Source organism: Boleophthalmus pectinirostris, unplaced genomic scaffold (genome assembly GCF_026225935.1).
Source record: "Boleophthalmus pectinirostris isolate CB_2022bp ecotype Guang Dong unplaced genomic scaffold, ASM2622593v1 HiC_scaffold_21, whole genome shotgun sequence".
NCBI lineage: Eukaryota > Metazoa > Chordata > Actinopteri > Gobiiformes > Gobiidae > Boleophthalmus > Boleophthalmus pectinirostris.
Genome location: NW_026571175.1, coordinates 37,415,763 through 37,430,762, shown reverse-complemented (window position 1 = coordinate 37,430,762; position 15,000 = coordinate 37,415,763). Strand labels below are relative to the sequence as shown.

At 42.9% G+C, this 15,000-nt stretch overlaps 1 protein-coding gene across 1 annotated transcript in view; it reads right to left on the bottom strand.

Moving 5' to 3' along the window:
• The window catches only part of pals2b (protein associated with LIN7 2, MAGUK p55 family member b), a 57,838-nt gene that overhangs the window by 8,123 nt on the left and 34,715 nt on the right, over nucleotides 1–15,000 (bottom strand). Inside the window, exons 4-10 of the mRNA XM_055157270.1 lie at nucleotides 14,654–14,683; nucleotides 12,582–12,701; nucleotides 11,320–11,547; nucleotides 7,849–7,980; nucleotides 5,512–5,608; nucleotides 3,538–3,606; nucleotides 2,359–2,520 (exon numbers count right to left, since the gene is read on the bottom strand). Coding sequence (XP_055013245.1) covers nucleotides 2,359–2,520; nucleotides 3,538–3,606; nucleotides 5,512–5,608; nucleotides 7,849–7,980; nucleotides 11,320–11,547; nucleotides 12,582–12,701; nucleotides 14,654–14,683 — 838 coding nt within the window. The remainder of the gene's footprint in view (nucleotides 1–2,358; nucleotides 2,521–3,537; nucleotides 3,607–5,511; nucleotides 5,609–7,848; nucleotides 7,981–11,319; nucleotides 11,548–12,581; nucleotides 12,702–14,653; nucleotides 14,684–15,000) is intronic.

Here is a 15,000-nt window from a genome sequence, read left to right as displayed (position 1 = left end):
CACACAAACACACTATAACACACACAATATAACACACAAACACACACAATATAACACACAAACACACATATAACACACAACACACACACACAAATATATAACACACAATATAACACACACACACACACACAATATAACACACACACACACAATATACACACACACACACACAATATAACACACAATATACACACACACACACACAATATAACACACAAACACACACACATATAAACACACACACACACAATATAACACACACACACAAACACACACACACAATATAACACACAATATAACACACACACACACAATATAAACACACACACACACAATATAACACACACACACAATAACACACACACACACAAATATAACACACACACAACACACACACAATACACACACAACACACAATATAACAACACACACACACACAATATAACACACACACACACACACACACACACACACACACACAATATACACACAACACACAACACACACACACACACACACACACAATATCACACACACACACACACACACACACACACAATATAACACACACACACACAATATAACACACAAACACACACACATATAACACACACAATATAACACACACACACAAATAACACACACACAATATAACACACAAACACACAAATAAACACACAACACACACACAATATAACACACACAACACACACAATTATAACACACAAACACACATATAACACACAAACACACAATATAACACACAAACACACACAATATAACACACAACACACTATATACACACCACACAATATAAACACACACACACAATATAACACACACACACACACAATATATAACACACACACACACATATACACACACACACCACACACAATATAACACACAATATAAACACACACACACACAATATAACACACACACACACTATATACACACACACAACACACACAATATAACACACAAACACAATATAACACACACACACACACTACAACACACAATATAACACACACACACAATATAACACACACACACACAATATAAACACACACACACACACACAATATAACACACAAACACACAATATAACACACAAACACACAATATAACACACAAAACACACAATATAACACACAAACACACAATATAACACACAAACACACACAATATAACACACAAACACACATATAACACACAAACACACAATATAACACACAAACACACACACACAATATAACACACACACAATATAACTCACAAACACACACACACAATATAACACACACACACACAATATATAACACACACACACACACAATATAACACACACACACAATATACACACACACACACACACATATAAACACACACACAATATAACACACAAACACATATAACACACACACACACTATATAACACACACAAACACACAATATAACACACACACACAATATAACACACACACAAACACACAATATAACACACACACACACAATATACACACACAAACACACACACAATATAACACACACAACACACACACACAATATACACACAACACACACACAAATAACACACACACACACAATATAACACACAAACACACAATATAACACACAAACACACACACAATATAACACACACAAACACACAATATACACACACACACACACACAATATACACACACACACACACAATATAACACACAAACACACACAATATAACACACAACACACACACACAATATAAACACACAAACACACACAATATAACACACAACACACACACAAACACAATATAACACACACAAACACACAATATAACACACAAACACACAATATAAACACACAAAACACACAATATAACACACACACACACAATATAACACACACACACACAATATAACACACACACACACACAAACAACACACAAACACACAATATAACACGTCTCCTCGTCACGGGGACGATGGGACGTGTCTGAACACACAAAACACACACAAACACAATATAACACACAACATGTAACATTTACATTTAAACTTCATAGACTTGCCAAGTTACAGGTCAGATCTGTGGAGAGGTAACACTACTCACCGGAATAACACGTTTTTCTTTTTTTTTCTTAAACACCCATAAATAAAAGAACTCTCCACAGACTCTTAAACCTTGGCTCTTCACAGTGAAACATTTGTGTTGGTTCTTGGTTTTTTGGTGTGGTTCTCGGTGTGGTTCTTGTTTTTTTGGTGTGGTTCTCGGTGTGTTTTGGTCGTCACGGGTGAGTCCAGGTGAGTCCAGGTGAGTCCAGGTGAGTCCCGGCGTTCACACTCACAGGGGATGGTGGTGCCGAACAGCGTCGGGTGAAGAACCATCAGCCTGTTCTTCAAGCTCCGCCTCCCCACGCCCTGAGCACCAATCAGGACCAGCGTCTTCCTCTGAAAGGGCGGGACTTTGGCCACCTCCTCGTAGATCTGCAGCTCGTGACGGTCGAACTCTGCACAGACACCAGAGGTCAAACTGGGGACTCAGATGTGCCTTATGGGGACCTGCCTCTCACCTCTCAGGTCTGTGTTGTAAATCCTTTTTATTTAATCAACAACATGTTTAAAGTTCAGATCTGAGTCAAAATTTCAGTTCAGTTTTGAGTTCAGGTTCAGGTTTGGCAAGTACAGACTGTTTAATTCGTGTACCATCGGTTCTTTTGAATTTTAATCAAAATGAAAAACAATAAAATGGGAAAACAGTTTATTACATTTTTCCTTTTCTACACTTTCTAAGACGTGAAAATAAATGCGTCGCTATAAAAGAAGACGACGTGTCCACAAAACTGCAGCGATTTTTCAGGTGAGACCTTCAGCAGCAGAACTTTAAATAAACCAGAGAAAATAAAATATTAAAATTAAAATAGTCACCAATAGTCATTATTTATTTATTTATTTTTATTATGAGTTTTTTGATAGGTGTTATTTGAAATAAAATGTAAATTAAATATTGGAAACAGAGGTCAAAATCTTTTTTTGTTTTTTTTTTTTTTGACCCTAAAATGGAAAAATTCAATAACAAACTCTTTTCCTATTTCATTGTTTTCCGATCTTAATTGAAAAAAAAAAAACAAATGGTACACGAACCCCAGATACTTTTTCCTCATGTACTGGAGTAAAATGTGTCTTGCCCGAGTACAGATTATGTCAGTCTGCTGTGAACTGTCTGCATCTAATTATGAAAACATTCTATTCAGGAAGTGTGTGTTAGCATGCTAAATGTTCCCTTTACCGTCGTTGCAAAACTCCGCTCTGATCTGTGAAGTGTGTGAAAAGCTTTTATAAACTCATTGTGGTGAATAATGAGGACCTCTGAATGCAGAAGGAAAGTGAGGACTTTGGACTTCTGCAAACTTTTTATAATGAACTAATTCTGTTTTTCACATTTTATATTTTTTACTTTAAGATTAGGTCTCCAACAAATTAATTAAGTCCCCCAAAAAGTGTGAAGTGCGTGCTTGGTGTCAGACCTGCGTTCTTTGCCGTCAGATACATCATTTTCTTCTTCTTTTTCCCAGCGAGAGTCCCACACAACATCCCTGTAAAAACACGACACGAGGTCATTTACAGCTCTGATATGACACAAAACATCAGCTTTAAGTCGTGTTCTAATGTTTCCTCCTCAAAAACAGACCTGGAGTTTCCCTGTTGTCTGGACTATTTAATTTTATATCTTTATTTCTTTTTCTACGGTCACTTGGCTTTGGTGACCAGACGTCCCTGTTTCACCAGGACAGTCCCAGTTTTGAGCCTGTGTCTCCTGTCCCAGCAGATTTATATGAGAAATGTCCCTATTTTTGAATTATTTGATTAAAACCAGGACTAATCAGGTCTAAACCAGAACTAAAACTGGACTATCACAATTTTTTTTTTTTTTTGGTCAAAATACAGAAATTGGTGTTTGTGAATGACCATCATGCAAAAACAAAAAAACCTGAAGATTCTGATTGACATGAAAATGCACAAAGTTCCACGCTCTTTTCACTTTATTTTTAATTTTATTTACACCAAACACCCCAACTTGAGTGTGTCCCAGTTTAGAATTTTGGAAAATCTGGTCGCTCTAAATCTGCTGTGTGTTAAAACCTTTTTTAATTTACATTTCTCAATATATGAATGTTTTTTTTTCTGTACATTTTCTGAACATTATAGTTGTTATAGTACAAAAAAGACAAAACAAAGACGCCTCTTCTTCCTGTGAACATGTTTCTGACAGTTCTCTCTGTGACCAGCAGAGGGCCACATCAGCTCATTTCTCTGTCTCAAACTTGAACTAGGTTTGTGTGTGAATTTTTAAAATATAATTCCAGAATAAACAGAATTAATTAGAAATGATAAGATAATAATAACAATTACACAACTAATTACCAGTATGTATTTTTCTATCCAGCACTTTTGTGTAACTTTTCCGGTGGAGAGTTCAGCGCCTGCTCGTCTCCATGGAGATGTTATTGCTTTACCCTGAATGTTTCACAGTGTGGCATTAAAATTAGAGCCGTAACTAATGATTATTTTAGTAATCGACGAGTCAAATAATTATTTCTACTGTAAATTTTGATTTGCAAAGCAGTTCAAAACATGGAGACAGAATATGAAGACGCTTCTAGATTGAGACGGATTTACAAATAAAATAATATTTAAAATGAAAATGATCAGTTATAAATTATTTTTTGACATTTCCAGTTGATAATGCCACTGTGTGATTATGATTATGAGTATTTTAATAGTTTGAACCAGAAGAGAAAGTAGAACTGCTGCTGCCATAAATCAAATAAAAATGTGAAATTTTTCAAGATAAATTCAACCATAAAATTAAATAATGCAGAAGAACAGACAGAGACAGAACATCTACATGGAGTTTCACACTGCACCTTTAAGTTCTAACAGTAACCAAAGCTTTTATTCTCCATGTGTAGCTCGTGTTGTGTTGTCAGACAGTTGTGCGTTCGTTTGTCATGGTCAGACTCAGGTCAGATGTTTGTGCAGATGTTTGTGCAGATGTTTGTGCAGATGTTTGTTCAGATGTTTGTGCAGATGTTTGTGCAGATGTTTGTTCAGATGTTTGTTCAGATGTTTGTGCAGATGTTTGTGCAGATGTTTGTTCAGATGTTTGTGTTCAGATTTTGTGAGATGTTTGTGCAGATGTTTTGTGCAGATGTTTGTTTGTTCAGATTTGTGCAGATGTTTGTGATGTTTGTTGCAGATGTTTGCAGATGTTTGTGCAGATGTTTGTTCAGATGTTTGTGTGCAGATGTTTGTGCAGATGTTTGTGCAGATGTTTGTGCAGATGTTTGTGCAGATGTTTGGTTTGTGCAGATGTTTGTGCAGATGTTTGTGCAGATGTTTGTTCAGATGTTTTCAGATGTTTGTTCAGATGTTTGTGCAGATGTTTGTGCAGATGTTTGTGCAGATGTTTGTTCAGACGTTTCGACTGGTGCACTGACCTGATCCTTCGAAGTCTCGGGGGACGAAGGCTTTTCTCTTCTCCTCCAGGAACTGACTGGGGATGAGTCCAGTGGCCCCGCCCACCATGTGACACGCCTGAACCACACACACACGCACACACACACACACACACACACACACACACACACACACAGCCAAGATTACTAACCCTGACTTCACACCAGGAGCTGCAGTGGTGTTTAACGTAGGCGGAGCTGCACACACACGTAAATTTAAGTTTCAGTTCACACCAGAGTCAGAGACGCTCCTCCCTCCTCCTGCTGCAGCCTGAACATCCTCACACTGTTTTCACACGTCACATTATGTTCTTGCTTTTTGTTATTAACATTTGTAGTTTTTTTTATTTTTTTTTTAATGTTATTTTAAGGTGTAATAAGTTAGAATGTGTGTTAAGTGTAGAACTGCAGAACACATTTAAAATGGTTATGTCTGATTTTATTGTAAATAAAGTTTACAATATTTATATCTATAAAGCTATAATTTCTACTTCATGTTGTGTTTGTGGTTAAATGAAGTTTAAATCTATTAACACTCACATAAAACACCTCAGGCTTTTTTTTCCTCAATAAGGTAAATTCACCTGTAATTAATGAACATCCATTATATAACAGATACGTTCATATCTTGATACAGAGTCCAGCACCGACGGATACGGGAAAATACTTCCTGAAATGGGTGGTTTTTAACGTTCTGGAATTTTACAGGAGGGTTAGGACTAAACCAGGACTGAACCAGGACTAAACCAGGACTGAACCAGGACTAAACCAGGACTGAACCAGGACTGAACCAGGACTGAACCAGGACTGAACCAGGACTAATGTTGGAAGAGAGACAGAGAGAGAGAGAAACAGAACCCTGAGCCCCGCGGAGCAGGCGTCTGAAAAGTGCAATCGGGTGACAGAGCCTGGAGATCTGCAGTGGTCCTTCGGCCCGCGGTCACTCGACAGTCTACACGGGCGGACCTCGGAGCACATTCTGACAGTGAGTCTAGGTTCACTTCTGGTTTAGTCCTGGTTTAGTCCTTAGTCCTTGTAGAACTGGTGTCTGACATCGTAAATGACGTTGTATTTCTCCATCATGACGCAGTGGACACAGTGTGCATTGTTGACATCGTTGTCTTGACTTTGGTTAAGTTATTTTGAAAGGGCATCGGAAGTTTATTTTGACACCGCGTGTTTATTTCTTGTCTCTCCCGCTGAAAACCTTGGAGATGCTCCGTTGATGCTGCAAAATTAAAACTCCAACCTCTCGAGCGTCAGACGTTGGACATGTGTGACTCTGTCAGTTTACACTGTCAGACCAGTGAAAATGGAAAGTTAAAGCTGCGCGTCTGCTGCTCGTGAGCTGAGCTGCTGCTCTTACACACTGCAGCTTTGGTGTGAACTGGGGGTTAGACTCAAGACTGTAGATGTGAGTTACTTTAGGATCATTATGTTAATTTTACAGTGACGTCATTCGCTGTATCAACTGCTGTTTGTTTGTTTGTTTGTTTACTGTTTTGTCTTTTCACATGTGACATTATTGTTTCAGGTGTGTGACACCAGCTGGACCAAAGTCTGACTCAGAGAAGTTTATGCCCCTTTCACTGAGAATTTCAGAGTCACTACAGTCGTCACTACAATCCTAGTGGATTCTAGTGACGACCGTAGTGTCTGTAGTGAACATTACAGTCTACAGACACTACAGACACTACAGACACTACAGACACTACAGACACTACAGACACTACAGACACTACAGACTACAGACACTGCAGACACTACAGACACTACAGACACTGACACTACAGACACTGCAGACACTGCAGACACTGCAGACACTGCAGACACTACAGACACACAGACACTACAGACACTACAGACACTACAGACACTACAGACACTACAGACACTACAGACACTGCAGACACTGCAGACACTGCAGACACTACACAGACACTGCAGACACTGCAGACACTGCAGACACTGACAGACACTGCAGACACTACAGACACTGCAGACACTACAGACACTGCAGACACTGCAGACACTGCAGACACTGCAGACACTGCAGACACACAGCAGACACTACAGACAGACACTACAGACACTGCAGACACTGCAGACACTGCAGACACTACAGACACTACAGACACTGCAGACACTGCAGACACTGCAGACACTGCAGACACAGACACTGCAGACACTACAGACACTGCAGACACTGCAGACACTACAGACACTACAGACACTGACACTACAGACACTGCAGACACTACAGACACTACAGACACTACAGACACTAGAGTGGTCAGTTTGGTTTCTTGAGAACTTCACCTGCCACCAGTTGGGATCTTCTCTGTTGACGATCTGGAGGATGTCTCCTCGGTGGAAGGACATGCCCGCCTCTCTGCAGGGGATCAGACTGTCATGGGCCGGATCATAGTCAAAGTACGGACGCACATACACCTACGACACACACAAAACACACACACACATGATCAGTTTAACACATACAAAACACACACAAACACACAAACAGGTTAACTCATGTAAAAAGAGAACGAAAATATAAAAAGAACTAAAATACCAACAAATAATGAGTTAACATCATTATTTTAAATTAATGTAAAAAAAACACACACACAAATACACACAAACCAGTGGCACCAGATGTAAACAAAGAACTTTAGAATAAAGTCAGATGTTTTGTCATTGTGTGTTTTATTTGTTGTGTGTTTTATTTGTTGTGTGTTTTATTTGTTGTGTGTTTCACGTGCCGCACACACAGGTGGTGTGTGTCGTGTGTTTAAACAGATGTTGTGCAGTGGTTTTGTGAGTCGGGGATTACACACACACACACACACACACACACACACACACACACACACACAGACAGACACACACACACACACACACAGAGAGAGACTGACCTACATCTCATCTGGAGGGTTATTAATAGGCTTACACACGAGCGCAAAGGATTCTGGGAGGAGCTGTCCAGGCCCCAGGAGAGCGGCAGGGGCAGGGGCAGCGGCAGGGACAGGGAGGGCAGGGGCAGGGCAGGGACAGGGCAGGGGCAGGCAGGGCAGGGGCAGGGACAGGGACAGGGCAGGGGGCAGGGGCAGGGACAGGGCAGGCAGGGACAGGGACAGGGACAGGGGCAGGGGCAGGGGGGGCACCTGCTCCGGACAGGGCGGCAGGTTCCGGAATGTGCCTCACGTCCTCAGACAACAGGAAATGAACTTTTCCATCTCCTGAAATGTTTTATGAGCAGTGTTGCCATAGTTACTTTGAAATAGTAATCTGACTACTGACTACTGATTACTTCTTTAAAAAGTAACTGAGTTAAGTTACTGAATACTTGCTTTTAAAAGTAACTAAATTAGATTACAAGTTACTTTTTTAGTTATGCCAATACTCACTTTACTGACAAGGATTTTAACTGGAAAATCAAAAATGACACTGACATTTAAAAACTATTTCCTGAAAGAAAACAGGCTACATGTTTTTATAAAAAAATAATAATAAAATAAAGTCAGTCTTTGTTTCTTGGCACCGGGCTGGAGCTGCTCTGTTCACGTGGCCGTGTTGTGTTTCTAGATGTTTCTTCAGGTTTGATGTTGTTTTCTTGAAGCAGACGACACTTTGTCTCCAGCACAGAGTGAACAACCGACTTTTATGTTTCTGTCCTGAGCTGAAATCAAATCTAAGGCAACATTCAGTCTGCAGGTTTAACGCTCAATTCAGATTTTTTTGTGAAATCTGATGTTTTTTCGAGGTCGTTCACATTTCCAGTTAAATGTGACTTGTATGTGACTCCAGTGTGAACATTAAACGGTCCAAAAGTGTCCCACATGTGACACTGGAGACACGACGACGTCAACCGCAGCGAGCGTCTCTGTGTTTACACAAGTTGAACAAACATGGACGCAGCATCGAGCACCTGGAGATTTTAAAGTTCCTCTCGTACCGGAGCCACAACATGAACAACTGACTTGTTTTAAGGAGGAGATTGAGAAGGAGAAGGAGCAGGTTTTTGGTGGTGGTGTTTTGTGGTGAGTGGAGATGTGCTTCACTTCAGTCACATGGATCATGAACAGTTTTCTCCTACTTCAGTGCAGAATAGTGACGTTTGTGTCTTGTTGATGACGTGTAGGTGGATGAATGTGACCTGACTGTTCACACTCAAGTCACATGTTAAAGATCAGATATGGATCAGTTTCAGGAGCACAGATCCAAGTGTCCTGGGTCATGTTTGAAAACATCAGATCTGTGTGGTTCAGACTCACATTAAAAGATCAGATACAGGAACATAGAGACAAAAAATCAGATTTGGGTCACTTCAGGTGCAGTGTGAACACAGCCTCTGTGTTTGTATTTCTAGCTGCAGAAGTCGTGTCTCTCTCCCTCCGTTGTTTACATCAGACTCTGACGTAACATCATAGAAAACGTGTCACCAGAGACGATTTATACGATCTTTAGGGTCACATAACCCACGTCGCCAAAAAATACTAATAAATAAATAACCTACGTCGCCCTGAAACACAAAAATAGTAACGTACAGTGTGTTAGAGAAGTAACTTCAGTCTGACTTCAGCTCTGCGTTAGACGACTCGAGACTGACAAAAGTATTCAGACAGTAACACGTTCTGAAGCAGCGCGTTAGTGACATCAGTGTTTATGAGCGAGTGAACGAGGACCATGAAACCTGATCTCCATCTGGGCCCTGACCTCCGCCCGCTGCGTTTACAGCCCGGGTCAAACGCACACGGTTTGAGTTTAGTTTATTTCACTTTCACTGTAATAAAAACTAGACTCTTCCTGTTTAAAATCTGAATATTTGACTTTTACTGCCTCATTTTGATTTAGTTTTTATTGAAGTAATTCTTGAACAATATGTAGAAATAATAATAACAGGTGCGTCCCTGTCTGTACCTGAGGCGGGGCAGGTGCGTCCCTGTCTGTACCTGAGGAGGGGCAGGTGCGTCCCTGTCTGTGTACCTGAGGAGGAGCAGGTGCGTCCCTGTCTGTACCTGAACTGGGGCAGGTGCATCCCTGTCTGTACCTGAGGCGCGGCAGGTGCGTCCCTGTCTGTACCTGAGGCGCGGCAGGTGCGTCCCTGTCTGTCTGTGAGTACCTGAGGCACGGCAGGTGCGTCCCTGTCTGTCTGTGTACCTGAGGCGCGGCAGGTGCGTCCCTGTCTGTACCTGAGGTGTGGCAGGTGCGTCCCTGTCTGTACCTGGAGGTGCGTGGCGCGGGCAGGTGCGTCCCTGTCTGTACCTGTGGCGCGGCAGGTGCGTCCCTGTCTGTACCTGTGGCGCGGCAGGTGCGTCCCTGTGTCTGTGTACCTGAGGTGTGGCAGGTGCGTCCCTGTCTGTGGTACCTGAGGCGTGGCAGGTGCGTCCCTGTCTGTCTGTGTACCTGAGGCGCGGCAGGTGCGTCCCTGTCTGTACCTGTGGCGCGGCAGGTGCGTCCCTGTCTGTACCTGTGGCGCGGCAGGTGCGTCCCTGTCTGTACCTGAGGCGCGGCAGGTGCGTCCCTGTCTGTCTGTGTACCTGAGGCGCGGCAGGTGCGTCCCTGTCTGTACCTGTGGCGTGGCAGGTGCGTCCCTGTCTGTACCTGAGGCGGGGCAGGTGCGTCCCTGTCTGTCTGTACCTGTGGCGCGGCAGGTGCGTCCCTGTCTGTCTGTCTGTGTGTACCTGTGGCGCGGCAGGTGCGTCCCTGTCTGTACCTGTGGCGCGGCAGGTGCGTCCCTGTCTGTACCTGAGGCGCGGCAGGTGCGTCCCTGTCTGTCCCTGTCTGTACCTGTGGCGCGGCAGGTGCGTCCCTGTAGCTGGGCAGGATCTTCAGGGTGATGCTGCCGCTACATTCCTTCAGGAGTTCCTGCAGCTCCGTGGGGTTGTTTCCGACGTCTTTCCCGTTGACTTCTTTGATGATGTCGCCGGCGTGGAGCAGGCCCTGGCGGTCGATCATCCCGCCGTGAAGGATCCGCGCGATCACCAGCTCGTCTTTGTCCACGCGGAACGTCACGCCCTGGACACAACCACCACACCTGTACTTCAACTTCAGCTGTTACACAGATCGATCGACTTCAGATCAAAGATTAGAACCTTTATAATATCGGTTTAATTTAATCTGAACGGTGAAAAGTTCTGTTCAAACCTCCGGGTCAAAGCCTGATCAGCCTCAGGGTCACGTGTGGAGGCGCCTAAAGCGTCACTCAAACATTTATATAGAAGACGAATGATTTATTATTATCACGTTATTATTATTCTGAGTAAATCAAATCAAATCCAAGAGCAGTGAAGGAGCAGGTTCACAAAACGATCACTGATTATATATTTGGGATGGAACCAGAACCGAAATATATCGTATATGATATCGTATCGTCAAAAGTCTGAATAAAATCATGGGGCGTCACAAAAAATCGAATCACAAGTTCCCAAGTTGGTTAAATTCATGGTTTTATAGAAACAAGACAAAACAAAACAGCAGCAGCAGCAACAAGGATCATGAACATTTACGAGACTTTATGTTTTAGGAGAATCGTCGTGTCGGGGTGAAACCTGCAGCTGCTCCTCGTGTGACTGAACAGAGCCACACTGGAGAAAAACTGTTCTCCAAACTCTCGTGAACTCATGGATCAGGAGTCAACATTCCACATGAAGATGAAATCTAAAGGTTCGTTCACACCAAAGCGTCAAATCGTCCAGTTTCTATGTAAAGTCGATGTGGACGCGCGACTAGAGCCTCCTGCGTTTTTGCGGCGCGTCTTCGGCGTCAGCGCGGCACGAATCTTGAAATTTGTGAACTGAACTTTGAACGAGTTCCTGCAGAACATCAGAAAATACTTTTTTTGTATAAACTGTTGTTTTTGTGATTCTGAGGTTGAGTTGAGTTCAGGTCAGAGTCACAGATTCACAGAGACTCAACAGACTCTTCTGGTGTCTGAGTCTTTGGTCTCCTCCAGTTCTTCTCTAACTCGAGCAGCAGAGGTCAGAGGTCAGAGGTCAGGTCAGAGGTCAGAGGTCAGGGTCAGAGGTCAGAGGTCACAGAGCTGGTCTCACCAGAGGTTCTCCGGCCTTCTTCCTGATGCCGATCATCCTGACGGCGTCCGCCTGCATCAGGGCGCTGTTCACCGCCGCGTCGTTGGTCGTCTCAGCGGGGGGCGGGACATTCGTGAGACACTTGGAGAGCGACACATGAGACACATGAGACACATGAGACACATGAGACACAGAGACACAGAGACACATGAGACACACATGAGACACATGAGACACATGAGACACACAGAGAGAGACACAGAGACACAGAGACACATGAGAGACAGAGACACATGAGACACATGAGACACATGAGACACATGAGACACATGAGACACATGAGACACACATGAGACACATGAGACACATGAGACACATGAGACACATGAGACACATGAGACACAGAGACACACCAGAGACACATGAGACACATGAGACACATGAGACACATGAGACACATGAGAGACACACACATGACACACGTGAGACACGTGAGAGACACACCAGAGACACACGGGTGAGGATCATGATCACTTTTCACCACAGTTTGGATGTGACGATAAAATAATATAATTTAATATCAAATCATATAAAATGTTGTAATAACTCTGAGGAGTGAAACACTCAGTGTTAAACATCCTGTGTGTTTGCAGTAGTTCAGTTGGTGGAGCATTCGCCCACTGATCTAAAGGTTGGCGGTTCGAATCCTGGTCTCGACATAAACTTGAGCGTCAGATCCACTGACCCACAGGAGCTGGTGTGATTCCAGCTCCCACAGATGAATGCTGTCGTTGTGTCCATGGGCAAGACACTTAACCCACCTTGCCCACAGTGTCTGTGTGCACTGGTGTGTGAATGTGTGTGTGAATGTGTGTGTGGTTCCTTGTTGTAAAAAGCTTTGAGCCTTGAAGGTGGAAAAGTGCTGTAGAAAAATGTGACCATTTTTAAACTTCTCATTTCACTCAAACACTTAAGATCATTTGATTTCACATTTGTGTGGAAACATTTACTCTCATTTTCCCAATTTGGCCTTTTTTAGGTTTAAATTTCAGGAAAAAAAAGTGTTTCTTAGATTAAATTAGGGCAAATGTTTTGCATAAAATTCTCTCCGTGTGATGTGTTGGGGGATTAAGTCAAAACTGCTGCAGGTCACACGGTTCACACCAAGTGAAACCTGCTCATGAATCAGAAAAACTCCCATTTTATTCATAAAAACTGTGAAAATGTGGACACATCTGCAGCTCTTACACAAAATAATGTAGGAAAATAAACCTAAAAAAACTCTTGGTGAAATATCGATACAGCAGCCCACGATACTGTATCATCATATCATGTCAATTAAATGATTCGATATCGATATTTCAACATTTTTGAACACCTCTCTGTGTATCCAGGGATAAAATAATTGCCCAGTCCTGGTCTAGATCCTCTGGTCCGACTGAAACCCCCCGGGACTGTGACAGGAGCTGGAGGATTTAAACTGTGATTATGAAACGACTCGAATCACAAATATGGATTAATGTGAATCTGACGGCTCCTGTGACTCCGCCCCCTCGCCCTCTGACCCCGCCCCCCCTCACCGCCCCTCGCCCTCTGCCCCCGCCTCAGTAGGTCAGTCGGGTCTTATCCTGCAGCTTAGCGCCGGCGCGTCCGATTGGCCCTCGGGTCTCGTGCCGCGCTCTGATTGGTCGAGGGGATAAATCCCGTCACATGCGGCGGCTCCGCCAACGGCTCCAGATGAACAGACAGAGTGAGGATTTTACACTGAACGACAGAAGTCTGGAGCTTCAACACTCACACGGAAACTGTCGGGAAGTTGGTGGACAGAAAAATAAAAATATAAAAATAAATAAAAAGTGAAGGCTGTCGTTTCCTCGTCACACACAGACCTGGAGCTGCGTTTTGTTTCATTCACTCACGTTTAACACACAAACCTGCACATTTAGACTCTGTTCCACCTTGTGATGTCATCGTGTGGGGATACAGGAAGAGCTCCACTGTGTTTTTGAACTCCACTCACCTTCACTAGAATCACATGGATCATTTTTTCAGTCCTGAATTTGTCGATTTCTACTGAAAAGGAGCTGGAAAACTACCACTTTATGATGTAGTTCTAGTTTAGTCTTGGTTTAGACCTGTTTTAGACCTGGTTTAGTCCTGGTTTAGACCTGGTTTAGACCTGGTTTAGTCCTGGTTTAGACCTGGTTTAGTCCTGGTTTAGTCCTGGTTTAGACCTGGTTTAGTCCTGGTTTAGACCTGGTTTAGTCCTGGTTTAGACCTGTTTTAGACCTGGTTTAGTCCTGGTTTAGACCTGGTTTAGTCCTGTTTTAGTCCTGGTTTATTCTTGTTTTAGTCCTGGTTCAGTTCTACTTTTGTCCTGTTTTAGTTCTAGTTTAGACCTGGTTTAGTCCTGGTTTAGTCCTGGTTTAGACCTGGTTTA